At 49.6% G+C, this 12,520-nt stretch overlaps 3 protein-coding genes across 4 annotated transcripts; all 3 read right to left on the bottom strand.

Annotated features, from left to right (window-relative positions):
* Positions 1-1,034: 1,034 nt before the first annotated feature.
* On the bottom strand, positions 1,035-2,164 carry LOC143171059 (uncharacterized). Its single transcript, XM_076359813.1, has 2 exons — positions 2,082-2,164; positions 1,035-1,608 (listed from the first exon to the last, which is right to left on the bottom strand). The coding sequence occupies exon 2, from the start codon at positions 1,587-1,589 to the stop codon at positions 1,281-1,283; it is 309 nt and encodes a 102-aa protein (XP_076215928.1). The 5' UTR covers positions 1,590-1,608; positions 2,082-2,164; the 3' UTR covers positions 1,035-1,280.
* A 2,748-nt stretch (positions 2,165-4,912) lies between these two features.
* LOC143171141 (uncharacterized) lies at positions 4,913-6,147 on the bottom strand. 2 transcript variants are annotated; one of them, XM_076359915.1, is made up of 2 exons: positions 6,091-6,147; positions 4,913-5,532 (listed from the first exon to the last, which is right to left on the bottom strand). In XM_076359915.1, the coding sequence occupies exon 2, from the start codon at positions 5,520-5,522 to the stop codon at positions 5,157-5,159; it is 366 nt and encodes a 121-aa protein (XP_076216030.1). In that variant the 5' UTR covers positions 5,523-5,532; positions 6,091-6,147; the 3' UTR covers positions 4,913-5,156. The 2 variants fall into 2 exon arrangements, with proteins under 2 accessions (XP_076216030.1, XP_076216031.1); XM_076359916.1 differs by having other exon boundaries at positions 4,913-5,535; positions 6,091-6,120.
* Positions 6,148-9,756: 3,609 nt separating this feature from the next.
* LOC143171127 (uncharacterized) lies at positions 9,757-11,098 on the bottom strand. Its single transcript, XM_076359897.1, has 2 exons — positions 11,072-11,098; positions 9,757-10,640 (listed from the first exon to the last, which is right to left on the bottom strand). Exon 2 carries the CDS (start codon positions 10,617-10,619, stop codon positions 9,978-9,980), a length of 642 nt encoding a protein of 213 aa, XP_076216012.1. The 5' UTR covers positions 10,620-10,640; positions 11,072-11,098; the 3' UTR covers positions 9,757-9,977.
* Between the last annotated feature and the right edge of the window lie 1,422 nt (positions 11,099-12,520).

Below are 12,520 nucleotides of genomic sequence, written 5' to 3'. Positions count from 1 at the left end.
AAATGCATTTCTGTGCATGAGTCTTGTGCAATCTGTTTTTGTTTTTTCTGGAGGATATTAGTAGCAGTCGTGTCTTGCTCAGGACAGGGGTGATGCTCGGCACAGGAGAGTTTAACACTGATTTGCTTTTCAGGTGATGATCTCATTCATTGAATGAGAAAGGACATATGAGTATTTTCAGTGTCACCAACCATGTACCAAGTTTCATAACAGCTGGTGTTTTTCTTGCAGTCCCCAGCCTTTCAGAATAGTTAGTTCTAGCTTTAATTCTAGCTTTTTTAATTCTAGCTAGAATTGTTAATTCTAGCTTTCAGTTAAAAGCAGAAACCACATCAAAACAGAAGCAGGGAAGCCTCTATCCTTTTTTATTGTGGTTACAGGAAAAAAAAATCTTTAAACAGTCAAAAACCTAAGAGGCAAAGGAAAAGAACCTCAAAACATATGACTACTAATCACTTCTAGGGTTTTCTTGGGATGAGTGGGGTTGGCAGCAGGGCATGGGTGCACTGCCCGGCTCCCCTCGCTCGGCCTTTGTGCAGGGCTGTAACACACCTGGGCCAGGCTGCTCCCAGCTGCAAAACCCCTTCCCTGGTTGCCTCCCTGCCTTTCCAGCAGCACCTCTGCCAGGTCCTGGCTGTGCAGGGAGATGGATTTGGCTTCTCTCTCTGCCAGCTCTGCCCTTGACTCTTTACATCCCTTAGTCCAGCTCACGGAGGCAGATATCTGCTGAGTTCATCTGCCGCCGGCACATGCATGACAAGCTTCAGAAAACACAAGAAGTAAAGTCTTCACTGAATTCAATTGCACTGTTTTACGCAGCAATATCATTCTCCCTAAAATGCAACACTAAATGGTCTCCTTGTGCACATGTGCTGAAGGGCTGGCTGCTTTCTCAAGGGTGACTTCCCCTGGTTAAGATATATGACCTGCTAGTAACTGTATAGACCCTATATTCCTCTACACCGAGCTGCACCCCTATAGTGTGCACGGAAAATAAGGATGAGGAGTTTAAGGAAACGCCAACACAAGAGAGGTCTCGGGAACTTAATGCTTTATTGTCTCACGGGCACCTCATGGGGCCAAAGCACAGCCCAGTGCATCAGGCAGAGGCAGCAGGGAAGCACAAGTGATGCTCCTTCCCCAGGGAGCGATGGTCCTGGAGGGCAGAGGAGAGGGTTTGCAGCCGGGCAGCTCCAGGCTTGCAAAGCTTTGGGGAGGCCGGAGGGAGCTGGTCCATGCGTGGCCTTTGCTGCCGGAGCCGGGGCGTGCAGGACACGCCATCACTTCAGCTTCTGTGAGGGCAGCTGGTGGACCTGCTGCTGCTGCTGCTGCTGCTGCTGGCACTGGACCTGTGGCTTCCCGTGGCAGCCACCACCGCCAGAGCTGTGACAGCCACCACCGCCGGAGCTGTGGCAGCCGCCGCCGCCACCAGAGCTGTGGCAGCCGCCACCACCACCGGAGCTGTGGCAGCCGCCACCACCGCCGGAGCTGTGACAGCCGCCGCCACCACTGCTGTGGCAGCCGCCGCTGCTCTGGCGGGTGTAGCGCTCCTGCTTGTGGCACTGGTCCTTCTCCTGGCGGGAGCACATCGTTGTATTTTGGGGTGACCTGCGGGGAGAGAGGAGCTGTCAGGGAATTTCTTTTCCTGCTTCTGCTCTTCAGGGAAGAGAAATCTGGATGTACATTTATCCAGTCTTAGCCAGATCCCACAATCATCTTTAAACCTTGCACCAGCTTCTTATACTACCCATGCGATTGTCCCACCACAGCTATAGCCAAAGACGCTGGGAGCATCCAGAGCAGCTGGGCAGGCTGACCATGGCTGGCTTTCCAAAGCCATCTTGCTCCCGGAGGGAGGAAAGCAATGCCTCAGAGTCTCCCTCCAAGTCCAAATCTCTCTGCTCTCTTTCGGCATGCCCTGCGCACCCTCCTCACCCCACCTCCCTGCTCACAAGCACCCACAGAGCAAGCCCCAACCCAGTACAAGGCGCTGGGCTCAGCGCACTCCAAACCCATCTGCCTCCCAGTGAGTTTCAAATGCTGCGCCCAGCCCCAAAGCCCCGCAGCATCGCCGCACTTACCCGAGATGCTCGTGCAGCGAAGGGGCAAGGAGGGAATGAGGCTTTCCGGGACAGGAGTGCTTTTATACCCTCTCTGCGCACCCCATCTGGAAATCAAGCACCTCCCTGTTGCAGAGGTCTGCCTGTTCGTTTAATTCGTCGATGGCTTTTTTTTTTTTTTTTGCCTCCCTACTCTTCAGGTTGCTTGCGTGACTCACCTCATCTGCACCGCGTATTGCCTCTTGTTATCGGTCGTCTTTCCTGTGCCACAGAAATATTTAATTGCCAGCTCTACCCGTGCTTAGCTCCAACAGGGGAGTAGTGTGGGTGGCCCTGGTTTCCATAGCTTTGTCAGTTTGCTTTTGGTGTTGATCACAGCTGGGGAGCGCTTTGCGTTTTGGAGGGGGGAATTATGTCATATACCTAAATCACACCATCCTTTTAAAATGTCTTGAGGTGCTCTAGTCCTGCAAATGCCCATAAACCCGGAGATGTGTCTATAAGTACCAATAACGCCTTTGGCATGGTAGATAACTCTTTCTTAGCAGCAATTTGACTGGTACCACTGTTGGCTCATTTCTCTTAAAACTAGCAGAAATACGGCGGAGTGGTGAAGAGAGAGAAAAGACAGCCCCTATAAAACTTTTTTATTGGTCAAAAGTTTCCTGCTGTTGCGAGAAGGACCACAAGCAGTTGGGATTCTTATTTTTGGAAGGGGGAAGACCTGCCCAACGTAGTGATCCAGGATTAGCGAGGTACATAATTATGTGGTTAATTTTCAGCCCGTGAGTAATGCCGGAGTGGCAGCACTGGTGGTTTTTTTCCAGGTTGTGAGCGGCTTCGGTGCTGCCACGTGGAGGAGACGGGCTCCCATGGGTGCTGCCTTTGGTGACGCACGGTGGCCTGGGGTGGATGCCACGTTGCGGGGACCTGGCAGACCCCGGGGACTTTCTCCAAACTTGTAGGAACATCCTTTTTTGAGCACTTTTCCCTGCTCCCCAATTAGCTCGTAACTGGCCAACAAATCTGAGTGTTACTCAGACGGATGCACAGACCCACACGAGCCTTCAGGCCAGGCCAGGTACCATGTTTGCAGTGAGAGCTAATCGCAAGCAATAATTTGAGATACTTCCTGTACCTTTCCTGTACCTCTGCTGCGTGGGCTAGGAAGTGCTTAGGACCACGGATCTTGTTTTGCCCTTTTCTGCCACTGCTTGTGGAAGACATTTCAGTAATTAAACAGGCAGCAAATAAAAGACTGAAATCAGTATTGCTAGCTGAAATAGGGAACTGCTATGATTTTGTCAGTGCAAAAATGCTTGGAAAACACTGGCTGAAAAATATTTCACTTGCCCGCAGAGATGCTCAAGCATTTGGTATTTATGGTCCACCTCTCCTGCCTTTTATTTCTCTTTCTCCATGCTGATTAAGTTTTTATGCTATTCCCAGATGCTGACCACAGTGCGATGAAGGCTCAGCCCCATCCCGCCTTTGCGAATGTTGTTTGAGAGACCTGGCATCCTTTGGGAAGTGGCTGGAAAACTAAACAAGCTGCCAGGCACCGAGGTGTCTCTCCAGCCTCTTGTGAGCTCCCGCTTTGAATGCAGGTGCCCAAACCTTCGTTAAGGGACTGCAAGTCCTGAGTGGTTCCTGCAACCCGAAAGACATCCGACACGTTTGCTGTTACCGAAACACGAAGGATTTTTGGAAAGGCGGGTAGACAGGGCAGGGTTAATGAATCACACACGCAACCTAAATGCTTCTTTTGTATTGCTTAATTGCTATTATGAACTAGAAGAGTGTCAGGGCAAACTGTACCCAGGTTTGATCATTTCTGTTTAATTGTGTTTTGTTCTGGCATCAGGCGAAATATGGTAAATACTCTCCATGAAAAAAGACTCAAAGTAATTTTTGGCTCTCAACATTGCGCTGTATTCGGTTCCTTACTTTTTAATTGTTCTGAGTTTGTTAAAGATCAGCAGCACCCAGCCAGCAGTCCTGGGCACCTCTAGATTTTGTGGCTGTCCACCTTAACATGCCTTCAAAATGGGGTTTGCAATGGGGGCTTAATGCAAATGCCAGACTCGCACAACCAGCCTTTTCAAATGATTCCTACACCGAAAGCAGGCAGCCTGTTCAGGGAGTTCAGCTGCTGTCTGCACCCTTTTCAGCAATGCCAGATATTTCTGATCATCATGACACACTCGAGAACAATCTTATCAGGGCAACATCCATTTCATGAATGGCAATAACCAGACCAATAAATTACACAATTCATTTTAATTACGAACCGAGAAGAAATTTATCAGTTCATTGTGTAACGCTAGCATCTTGCAACGCCCCTGGCTCGACACAGGGCTCTTGAAGTGCTGGGCAGAGGGTTTCTAGAAAGGCCTGCTGGGGGGTTTGTCGCACGCATGAGGAGATACCTGCCCCAAGGAGGGTGCCTTGGGGCCAGACGGCAAAAAAAGGGGTTTCTGCCCCATCACGGGTTGCCTTTGCCTATAGGACTTTTTCTGCCCCATGGTTGTGCCCATAGCCGGCCCTGAGGGCTTGTGCAATGCAGCCCATGTGGTCTTGGTGGGGGGTTTTGGGTCTCCAGCTCTGTGGGAAGGCAGCATGGAGGAGAGCTGCCTGCACTGCAGAGGCCTGAGATGGCGTCCTAAAATGTCAGCTTTTAAAAATCTTTATTGTCTCCCTTTTCCTTTGGAGTCCATAGGGGAGAGTGTGGCAGCACCTACCCCCATTGCCTGTGTCCGGGCAGGGTAACTTCAGGGCTATTGAAACAAGCACAAGGTGTCTTGTATTGTGATATGAAATATAAGGTGAAAGAAAAATCATGAACAAAAAACTCTCATGAACTCCGAATTGTAATGGCTCATATATAGTCACAGACTGATACAGAGAAAACCGCGCCAGCGTGAACGTACACAGTTTATTTTAGCACCCACAGATAAGCTCCTCAGAGGTACAGAACTTGCCAGGGGAGAGAGAGAAGACATTTTCTTTGAAGATTGCTAGGAGACATGCAAAGCTTTCTGAACTCAGCACAAGATCAAGGACATGCATGTGTATAACATGCAGATAATGTCCTGTTCACTTCATCTTTGAGGATACTTGATAAATTTGCTGTTGGCAATCCTGTGGCTTTCCATGGCAGGATCCCCCACTGCTCCCGTGGCATCCAGATCCACCACCGCTCCCATGGCATGTGGATCCTCTGCTCCCGTGGCAACTGGATCCACTGCTGCTCCCGTGGCATCCAGATCCACTGCTGCTCCTGTGGCATCCAGATCCTCTGCTCCCGTGGCAACTGGATCCACTGCTGCTCCCGTGGCATCCAGATCCACCGTTGCTCCTGTGGCATCCGGATCCACTGCTGCTCCTGTGGCACCCTTCACTGCTGTGGCATGAGGACCGTTCTTGCCGGTGGCACTGGTCTTTGTCCTGGCGGGAGCACATCTTTGCAGGCCTGCTGGAAAGACTGTCATCTTTGAGTGGGTGCAAAGGCAAGAGACACTGTGATGTCTGTCAGCTAGCAGTAATAGATGTCTAGTTAGATGGGATTATATATCAAGAATAAATTCTCATTATAAGCCAGGTTCTTGAAGAAGAGAGAAAAATTAGCAATGCACATCTGCCCGTAGCGGTCCCTGACCTGTACAGAGGACTCTGTGCTATCTTCCTTTGAGCAAGTCTTTCCTTTCTCTTCTATGTTTAGCAAATATATAAGATAGAAGTTAAAGCACTTAATGATTAGTGAGAAGTGGTGGCCAGACAGAGTCCAGAGCTACACCTGAAGTGTCCTGTCCTCAGTTGTCTGAACCAGTAAGTTTTAAGTTTTCTTAGTTGCTTTCTATTATTTATGTATAAACATGGATGGAGAAGACAACCCAGGCAGAAGGATTGAGCAACTGTGACCAGAGACAGTCACAGAGATGAGATGTGTAAGAGAAGTGGTCAAGACCTCAGGATCAGGACGAAGCTGGTGATCATTAAAAGTGCAAAAGTTTGATCAAGCTGGACTTACCCCGTTCAGCAGGAATTCAAGAGGAGACGTGAAGCTGAGACAATGAGGAGAAATGGGGTGTGAGGTCTTTTATAGGGCGCCCAGTGTTTTTCCTCCGGAAACACGATGAGCTCCACTGGAGGGACTTGATTGTTCACCACCCCGAGCACTTTGCTAATTGGAGAGTTTTTACACTGCTGTTTTGACTCATGGTATTACGAGCAGATCAATATCCTGCCTTTGGAATCGCCATTCCTCTCGTTACTCCATAAAAACGTAAATTGCCCACCACGCCTGGTGTGGTTCACACGCAGGGATGGGGAGGTTTCTGGATGGTCTTGCTGCCTTTGACTAAAGCATTTATCTGCTTCTTATGCCTAATGCAAAGCAGCCGTGAGCCCAAGTCGGCAATGCAAAAATGTTAGCGGATAGGAAGGTGGGATAGTGGGGTGGGCTGGTGGATGGGGTTGCAAAGGGATCCAGAAAATAAAAGTGGCTTGAAAGAGAACAAATAAGGCCATGGTGGCGTGTAGGAAAAATGAGTGTGTTTGGGCAGTTTAGGAAAAAAATCTAGGTTGTGAGTGGGTGAAAGAGACAAAGGGAATTATGGATGTAGGTATGAGCACATGATGGGGCGGCAGAAGGCGAGCACAGAGCTCGGGGCTGGTCTATGTGCGGGGTGCCCTGAAAACAAGGAGCGTGAGCATCCTCTGCCGAGCCCGGGGGGCCAGCACTGGCCATCCGCCTCCGCCGGGGCAGTGGGGCTCAGCCCTGGTGGGTTACAAAAGGAGTTGAGTCACCTCTGGGCTCTAAAGCTGTCACCGAGGTTTGGGTTTCGGGTTTAGAGGTGGGAGATGGCGATGCGAGACTTTGAAGCAAAATCCTTCTGGATGTGTCCAGTTGGAACGATGAGAGTGGGCAAACGCAGGTGGTGGGACATGGCCAGGGAGTAGCACCAGAGAAACCTATTTCTGAGTAAAACAGCAAAGCAGCACTTAAAGGGGTGTTGCAATATTTCAAGTCAGTCCTTTCTTTGCTCAAAGAGAGACTCTTAACCCAAAGAGAAGGAATTTAAAACCCCAGAGGAGACAGAGAGCATCCAGGCAGGAGGCTCAGAAGGACAAAAGGTCTCCAACAGTGTCCCATTCCCACGATACTTGTTCCAAATATCTGCTATTGGTTCCCTTTATTACACTTTGATTGGAGAAAAAAGTAGGGAGGAAAGTGTTGTGACTCCGTCCTCACGTGTACATTAGGGAGGGCATCGGGATCCACGTCTCTGTTGATTTAACGCTCTGCTTTGGGGAGAAAAGTGTCTTTCTGCCTACAGAGCGCACCAGGCCTGATCTCATCCAGGACTCTAGAGGCCACTGTAGTAGTAATAATAGTACAGATCAAATTAAAATGAAATACAGAGTCAAGGAGATTCATTGCTAACCAATGGAGCTGAATCACTTGAACAAATTGATAGATGAGGAAATCAGAACGTGTCTGGGGATATTTCACAAATGTCAGAAGATGAAAATTCTTGTGAAACTATTATTCATGATCACTAATTACCCCCCTGATCACGTAGATGGTGACAAACATGTTTAGCATTTCTCTTGGCGACAGAGACATCCATCTGAGCATGGCCTGGTGGGGAGGATGCTCACGTGTGTCGGAGACCTGGACCCATGTACAAGACAGGACCGTATTGACCCTACAGCTGGTCTCTGAGCCCCACATATCTTCTGCAAAGCTCCTGGTCTTTGGGAGAGGCTTCCCTGCGTCCCTTGATCCTATTCTGAGTGGATGACAGTTTTTTCCTTTGGGTAATTTGTTGGTTTTATGGAAAGAATTGCCTTTGCAGTTGTCCTAATACAAGTCACGGGAGGTGATTTGTTCTCCAGTTTGGATCATGGTTTCTGGGTGGCATATACGTGGTCATGATTCTTCCATATGTCAGTTATTGGTTTTCTATTTACGAAGGAGATAAATGAAGCACAGAAAAAACCCAAGATCTTAGAAGGATCTGGGGGACACCCCAGGTCCAAGTTCAAACCTCCAAATCCCTGAGAGGTGATTTAAACACAAAGAAGATCTCTCTCTTGTTTCAGACAGGGATTGTTTGTGTGAAATCCCTCTCATTAGAGGTTAGACAAATCTATGTCAAAATAGCTAAATCAGAACAACTCCTGCCCTGGGGTGTGGGAAGTGGGAGCTGCCCTTCTGAGGTCTCCTCCAGTCCTCTCTTCCAAAGCCCAGCAATCTCCAGAAGGGATTTGAAAGTGGATTTGGATGCCTTTGCCACCCCGCATCATTTGCTGTGATAGTTTTGCTGGCATTTTTCTTTCCACAGGGGTCCCCGAGGCTTGCACAAGTGGTGTTGCGTGCACTGGGGTAGCTGAGCCATTGCAATCCACCGCACAGCCTGTGGGGTGGGCATTTGGGCTACCCCAGGGCTGGGCCACCCCACCGAGCTGTGCTTGGGATGGGGACTGTGTGCTCTGCAATGCACATTGGCATCAGCCTTTGCACATGCACAAGGAAGAGGTTGGCAAGGAAGGCTTGCTGCAGTGTCAGGGCAGAGCATGTCAGCAGCCCCCGTGTGTCCACCTATAAAACCTCCATCCCAGAAAGGTGCACCCTGCGCCTGTTTTTACTTCTTTTCCTTATCCAGATCGTGCTGCAGGAGAAATCTCCACCATTAATGTTGCAAAGCGGCTGATTTCTGCGATGTGTCACATCTTGCAGGCTGGGCCAGGCAGGACACCGGGAGACGGAGACAATGGAGGTTCTCGCCTGGGCTGGGTGAGGTGTGAGGAGCCACTGGGGACATGATGTTGTGTGTCACTGACTCCAGATCCCTGCTTTGCTGCAACAATCCTCCCAGGTGATTCCCCTTCTAACCCTACCAGGCCATCTCTTACAAGGAGTTTGGGGCCTTTCGCCCCGTTAGAGAGAGGGGGTCCAGCCAAGTGCCCCCCTGATGTCTACCAACCCATTTCTAATTTCCATTTGACATGTATTCCTGGCCAGATGATCCCCATTTCTCCCTGGGTCAAAGTCTTCAGCTCTGAGAGTTCTCACCCCTCCCTGGTCTTTCCCAGCATCTCTCAGCCATCAGAATGGCACCGAGCATCACTGAGTATCAGCTGCGGAAGACACGTAGGTCCTGCAGGAGCTGCTTCCCTTGGGGTGAGACAAGATCTGTCATGCTTGCGATCTCTGAAGGTCTAATGGACCATGGACCAGAGCATTTCTTTTCCACCAGCTTCAGCATCCCGTCTTGCTCTGCACTAGCCGTGCCATTCCCATTCCTGAATCCTCTTCCTGACTTTTTTCCCAGGGCTTTTTTTTGAGACTTATGATGCAAGTCAAACTGTACCCGTTGCCTCGTCAGTGAGTGAAACGATGTGCCAAGCAGACCCTCTGATTTTTACCTCTCTGATGAAATGTGTGGGGTTTTTTTACATTAGTATATTAGTATTTAATTGCTGGGTTGCATAAAGAGTCCGTGATCAAAACTGTTAGTTATTTCTCAACAAGGAAGTTGTCTGGAGTAGGAATAAAAGGACACCAGGTTGAATCAACTAGGATCCTCGATGTGAGGGTGAACGGGGACACTGCAAACACCAGCTTTGGCCAGAAGAAGGAACAGAAGCAATTCAAAGGGATGAAGTGGAAAACACTGATGCAAGGGGGTTATGAACAATGATTTTTTATTGCCTCCACGTCTGCTGTGAAATAAGGAGGTGGATAGCACTTAATATTTCACAGAGACAGTGGGTTACATCTTCAAAGCACGTTACAAGCAAAATGACAGGAAGAGTGGAGATCCGTGAGCAACACGGGACATGCCGCCCATCAGGGCAACGTTGCAAGAGTGAGAATTTTCCCCCATTCATCCCCACTCCTCATGTCCTCTACTTTATCTTCCGGGCTGGCACTTTGCAGACCTGCTTTTGCTGCTGGCTTGGGATGCACTTTGCCACAGGCACGCAGCCTTGCTGCACTGGACAGGGACAGGTCTGCACTGGGCAGCACTGCGGGACGCACTGTGTTGGCTTGCTGTAGCATGGCTTCCCCCCCTGGTACCCTGATCCGTGGCACGTCTCGGAGCAGACCGACCTCCCGTAGCTGTGGCATCCTCCCGACGACCCATAGCTGTATGTGGGTCTCCTGACACAGCTCGAACCACCTCCGTGGCACGAACCTGAGGACCCGTGGCATCTCTCGGAGCAGACCGACCTCCCGTAGCTGTGGCATCCCCCCGATGACCCATAGCTGTATGTGGGCCTCCTGACACAGCTTGAGCCCCCGCCTCCGTGGCACGAATCAGCCGCAGCAGAGCCGTGGCATCTCTCGGAGCAGACTGGCTGCCGATAGCCGTAATGACGGTAGTTGTGCCCTCTCATGCCTTCAACGCCTTCGCTGTCGCACCCTGAGGAGCAGGTGTTATAGCCGTAGCAGAAGGGTGTGCGCCGGGTGTCCAGCCAGGACCCTGAGGGATCGTACCAGGTTGAGTTCAAGTTGAAGTATGATTCTCTTCCAGAAGAGCGTATCATGTTTGAGTTATAGGGAAAAACCTGAAAAACACATGGCCAGATAGGCTTGCATTTCCATCTCCTCTGTTTTCATTTGATTTCCCATAAAGCTGCTTCAGTGAGCCATGCACAGGTCAACCTTGCTTATCCTGAAAGCCTGGATCTAAAGGAAATTCTTACAGTTGCCCAATACTGCTCAGATTACGTCCAAACCCTCTTTCTGACCTTACCCTTGATTTTTTTTTCCCCTCCAAGAACAGAAACAACCATAAGGCACTGCAGCACATAGTGTCATTGCTGTAAATCCCGTACCCAAGTCCCCCAGTAGCTTCTTTCTTGTCTTAGCCCATCATCCTCTAGCCCTTGTGTGTAGAGCATGGTCTGAAGGACAGTGCAAGCATGCCAGGTCTGTGACCTCCTCAATCCAGACACCCATCCAAACATGAACCCAGCTGCTCTGGGATGTGTCTTACCCAATTCACAAGGGAAGGCAGATGCTGACCAGGGGAGCAGATTGTGAGAGGCAAAGGGACAGAGGCCTTTTATATGGTTCCAAGTCTTCCCCTTGTAAATGAAACACACTGCAGGAATGAGGACTAAATTTTTTATTGACAAAACATCTCCATTTGGATGCTGTTCCCAGCACTTGGCATGTTCTGCTTGACTCATGATTCCTGATAAGCATCACTTAATTATAATGTAGTTACCGAGTGGTGCACATAAAGAACTCACATCGTTTAAAGCCACACATTGGCTATGTGAGACAGGTAATAACATACTTATTCACCATCTCCAGAAGACCGAGACACTGAGTGGAGGCTGACGGGTGACCTGTGAGTCAGGAGCTGTGTTGTGCACCGTGCTAATGTCCCGGCCTTCCCCTTCTGCTATCCATGAGGAGCATTTCCAGGTGCCTGAAGTACAAACAAGTGATTGGGAAGAGCCACCTCAAAGTCACCAAAAGCAAATCATGCCGATGGGTTTCGGTGATGAAGAGGCTGGCTCTGTGGATGGTGGAGTGCGATGGATGGTGCTATCTCAACTTTTACAAGTCTTTTGGCACAGTCTCCCATGGCAGCTTTGTAGTTAAACTGGTGGAGATGTGGACTGGATGGGTAAACTACATGGCAGGTGAAAAACTGGCTGATACTGGTGCTGTTTAACATCTTCATTAATGCCCTGGATAATGGGGGGGACTTGGCAAATCTACAGGTGGCACCGAATTGGGGTGAGCGGCTGAAATTGCTGGAGGATGGGACGTGAGCAGGCTGGAGAAACGGTCCTGCAGCTGGGATGGCCTAACTGGGATGGGAGGGCTGGGGCGGCTGGTGAAAAGCAGCTCGGAAGAAAAGACGGACCAAAGCTGACCTGGAAGTGCCGGCGTGAGGGCTAAGCTGGCCCTTGGTCTGTGGGCTCTGAGTCAGCCCTTCAGGCACCGTGCCGGGAAGGTGCCTGGGAAATAGCTTCAGTGAGAAGAGGCTGGGAAGAAAATAGCTAATACAATAAGGGATTTCTGAAGTTAAAGTTCATATGTAAGTGGTTTTTCATTTGGTTAAAATTAGACATGAGAAAAATAAATTGTTGTGGTTTTCTGCATTAAGAAAACAAGAATGAATTTCTTTTTCACTTTCTGGTTTTCCTTGTGGTTGCTAGTGGCTGTGAGGACACACTGGGGCTGTGCTTAGGCAATACAAAGAAACAACAATATATATTTAATGCACCTAGTGGAAAACTTTTCTGGCAAAGTGAGAGAGAAACAGCACGTTACCAATGTGCCTGCAAGAGCTGGGCAGTGGGGAGCTGCGGGGGAAGAGCCTGGCCTGCATCTTCCTGCGCCGAGTGAAAAGGCATTCCTGGCATGCACAGACACACCTCATGTGCCGGGGCACACGCTTATTATCATGATTCACATTTATATAATG

This window comes from Aptenodytes patagonicus, chromosome 26 (assembly GCF_965638725.1).
Source record: "Aptenodytes patagonicus chromosome 26, bAptPat1.pri.cur, whole genome shotgun sequence".
NCBI lineage: Eukaryota > Metazoa > Chordata > Aves > Sphenisciformes > Spheniscidae > Aptenodytes > Aptenodytes patagonicus.
The sequence above is the reverse complement of the archived record's forward strand: the minus strand, read 5'-3'. Positions and strand labels throughout refer to the sequence as shown.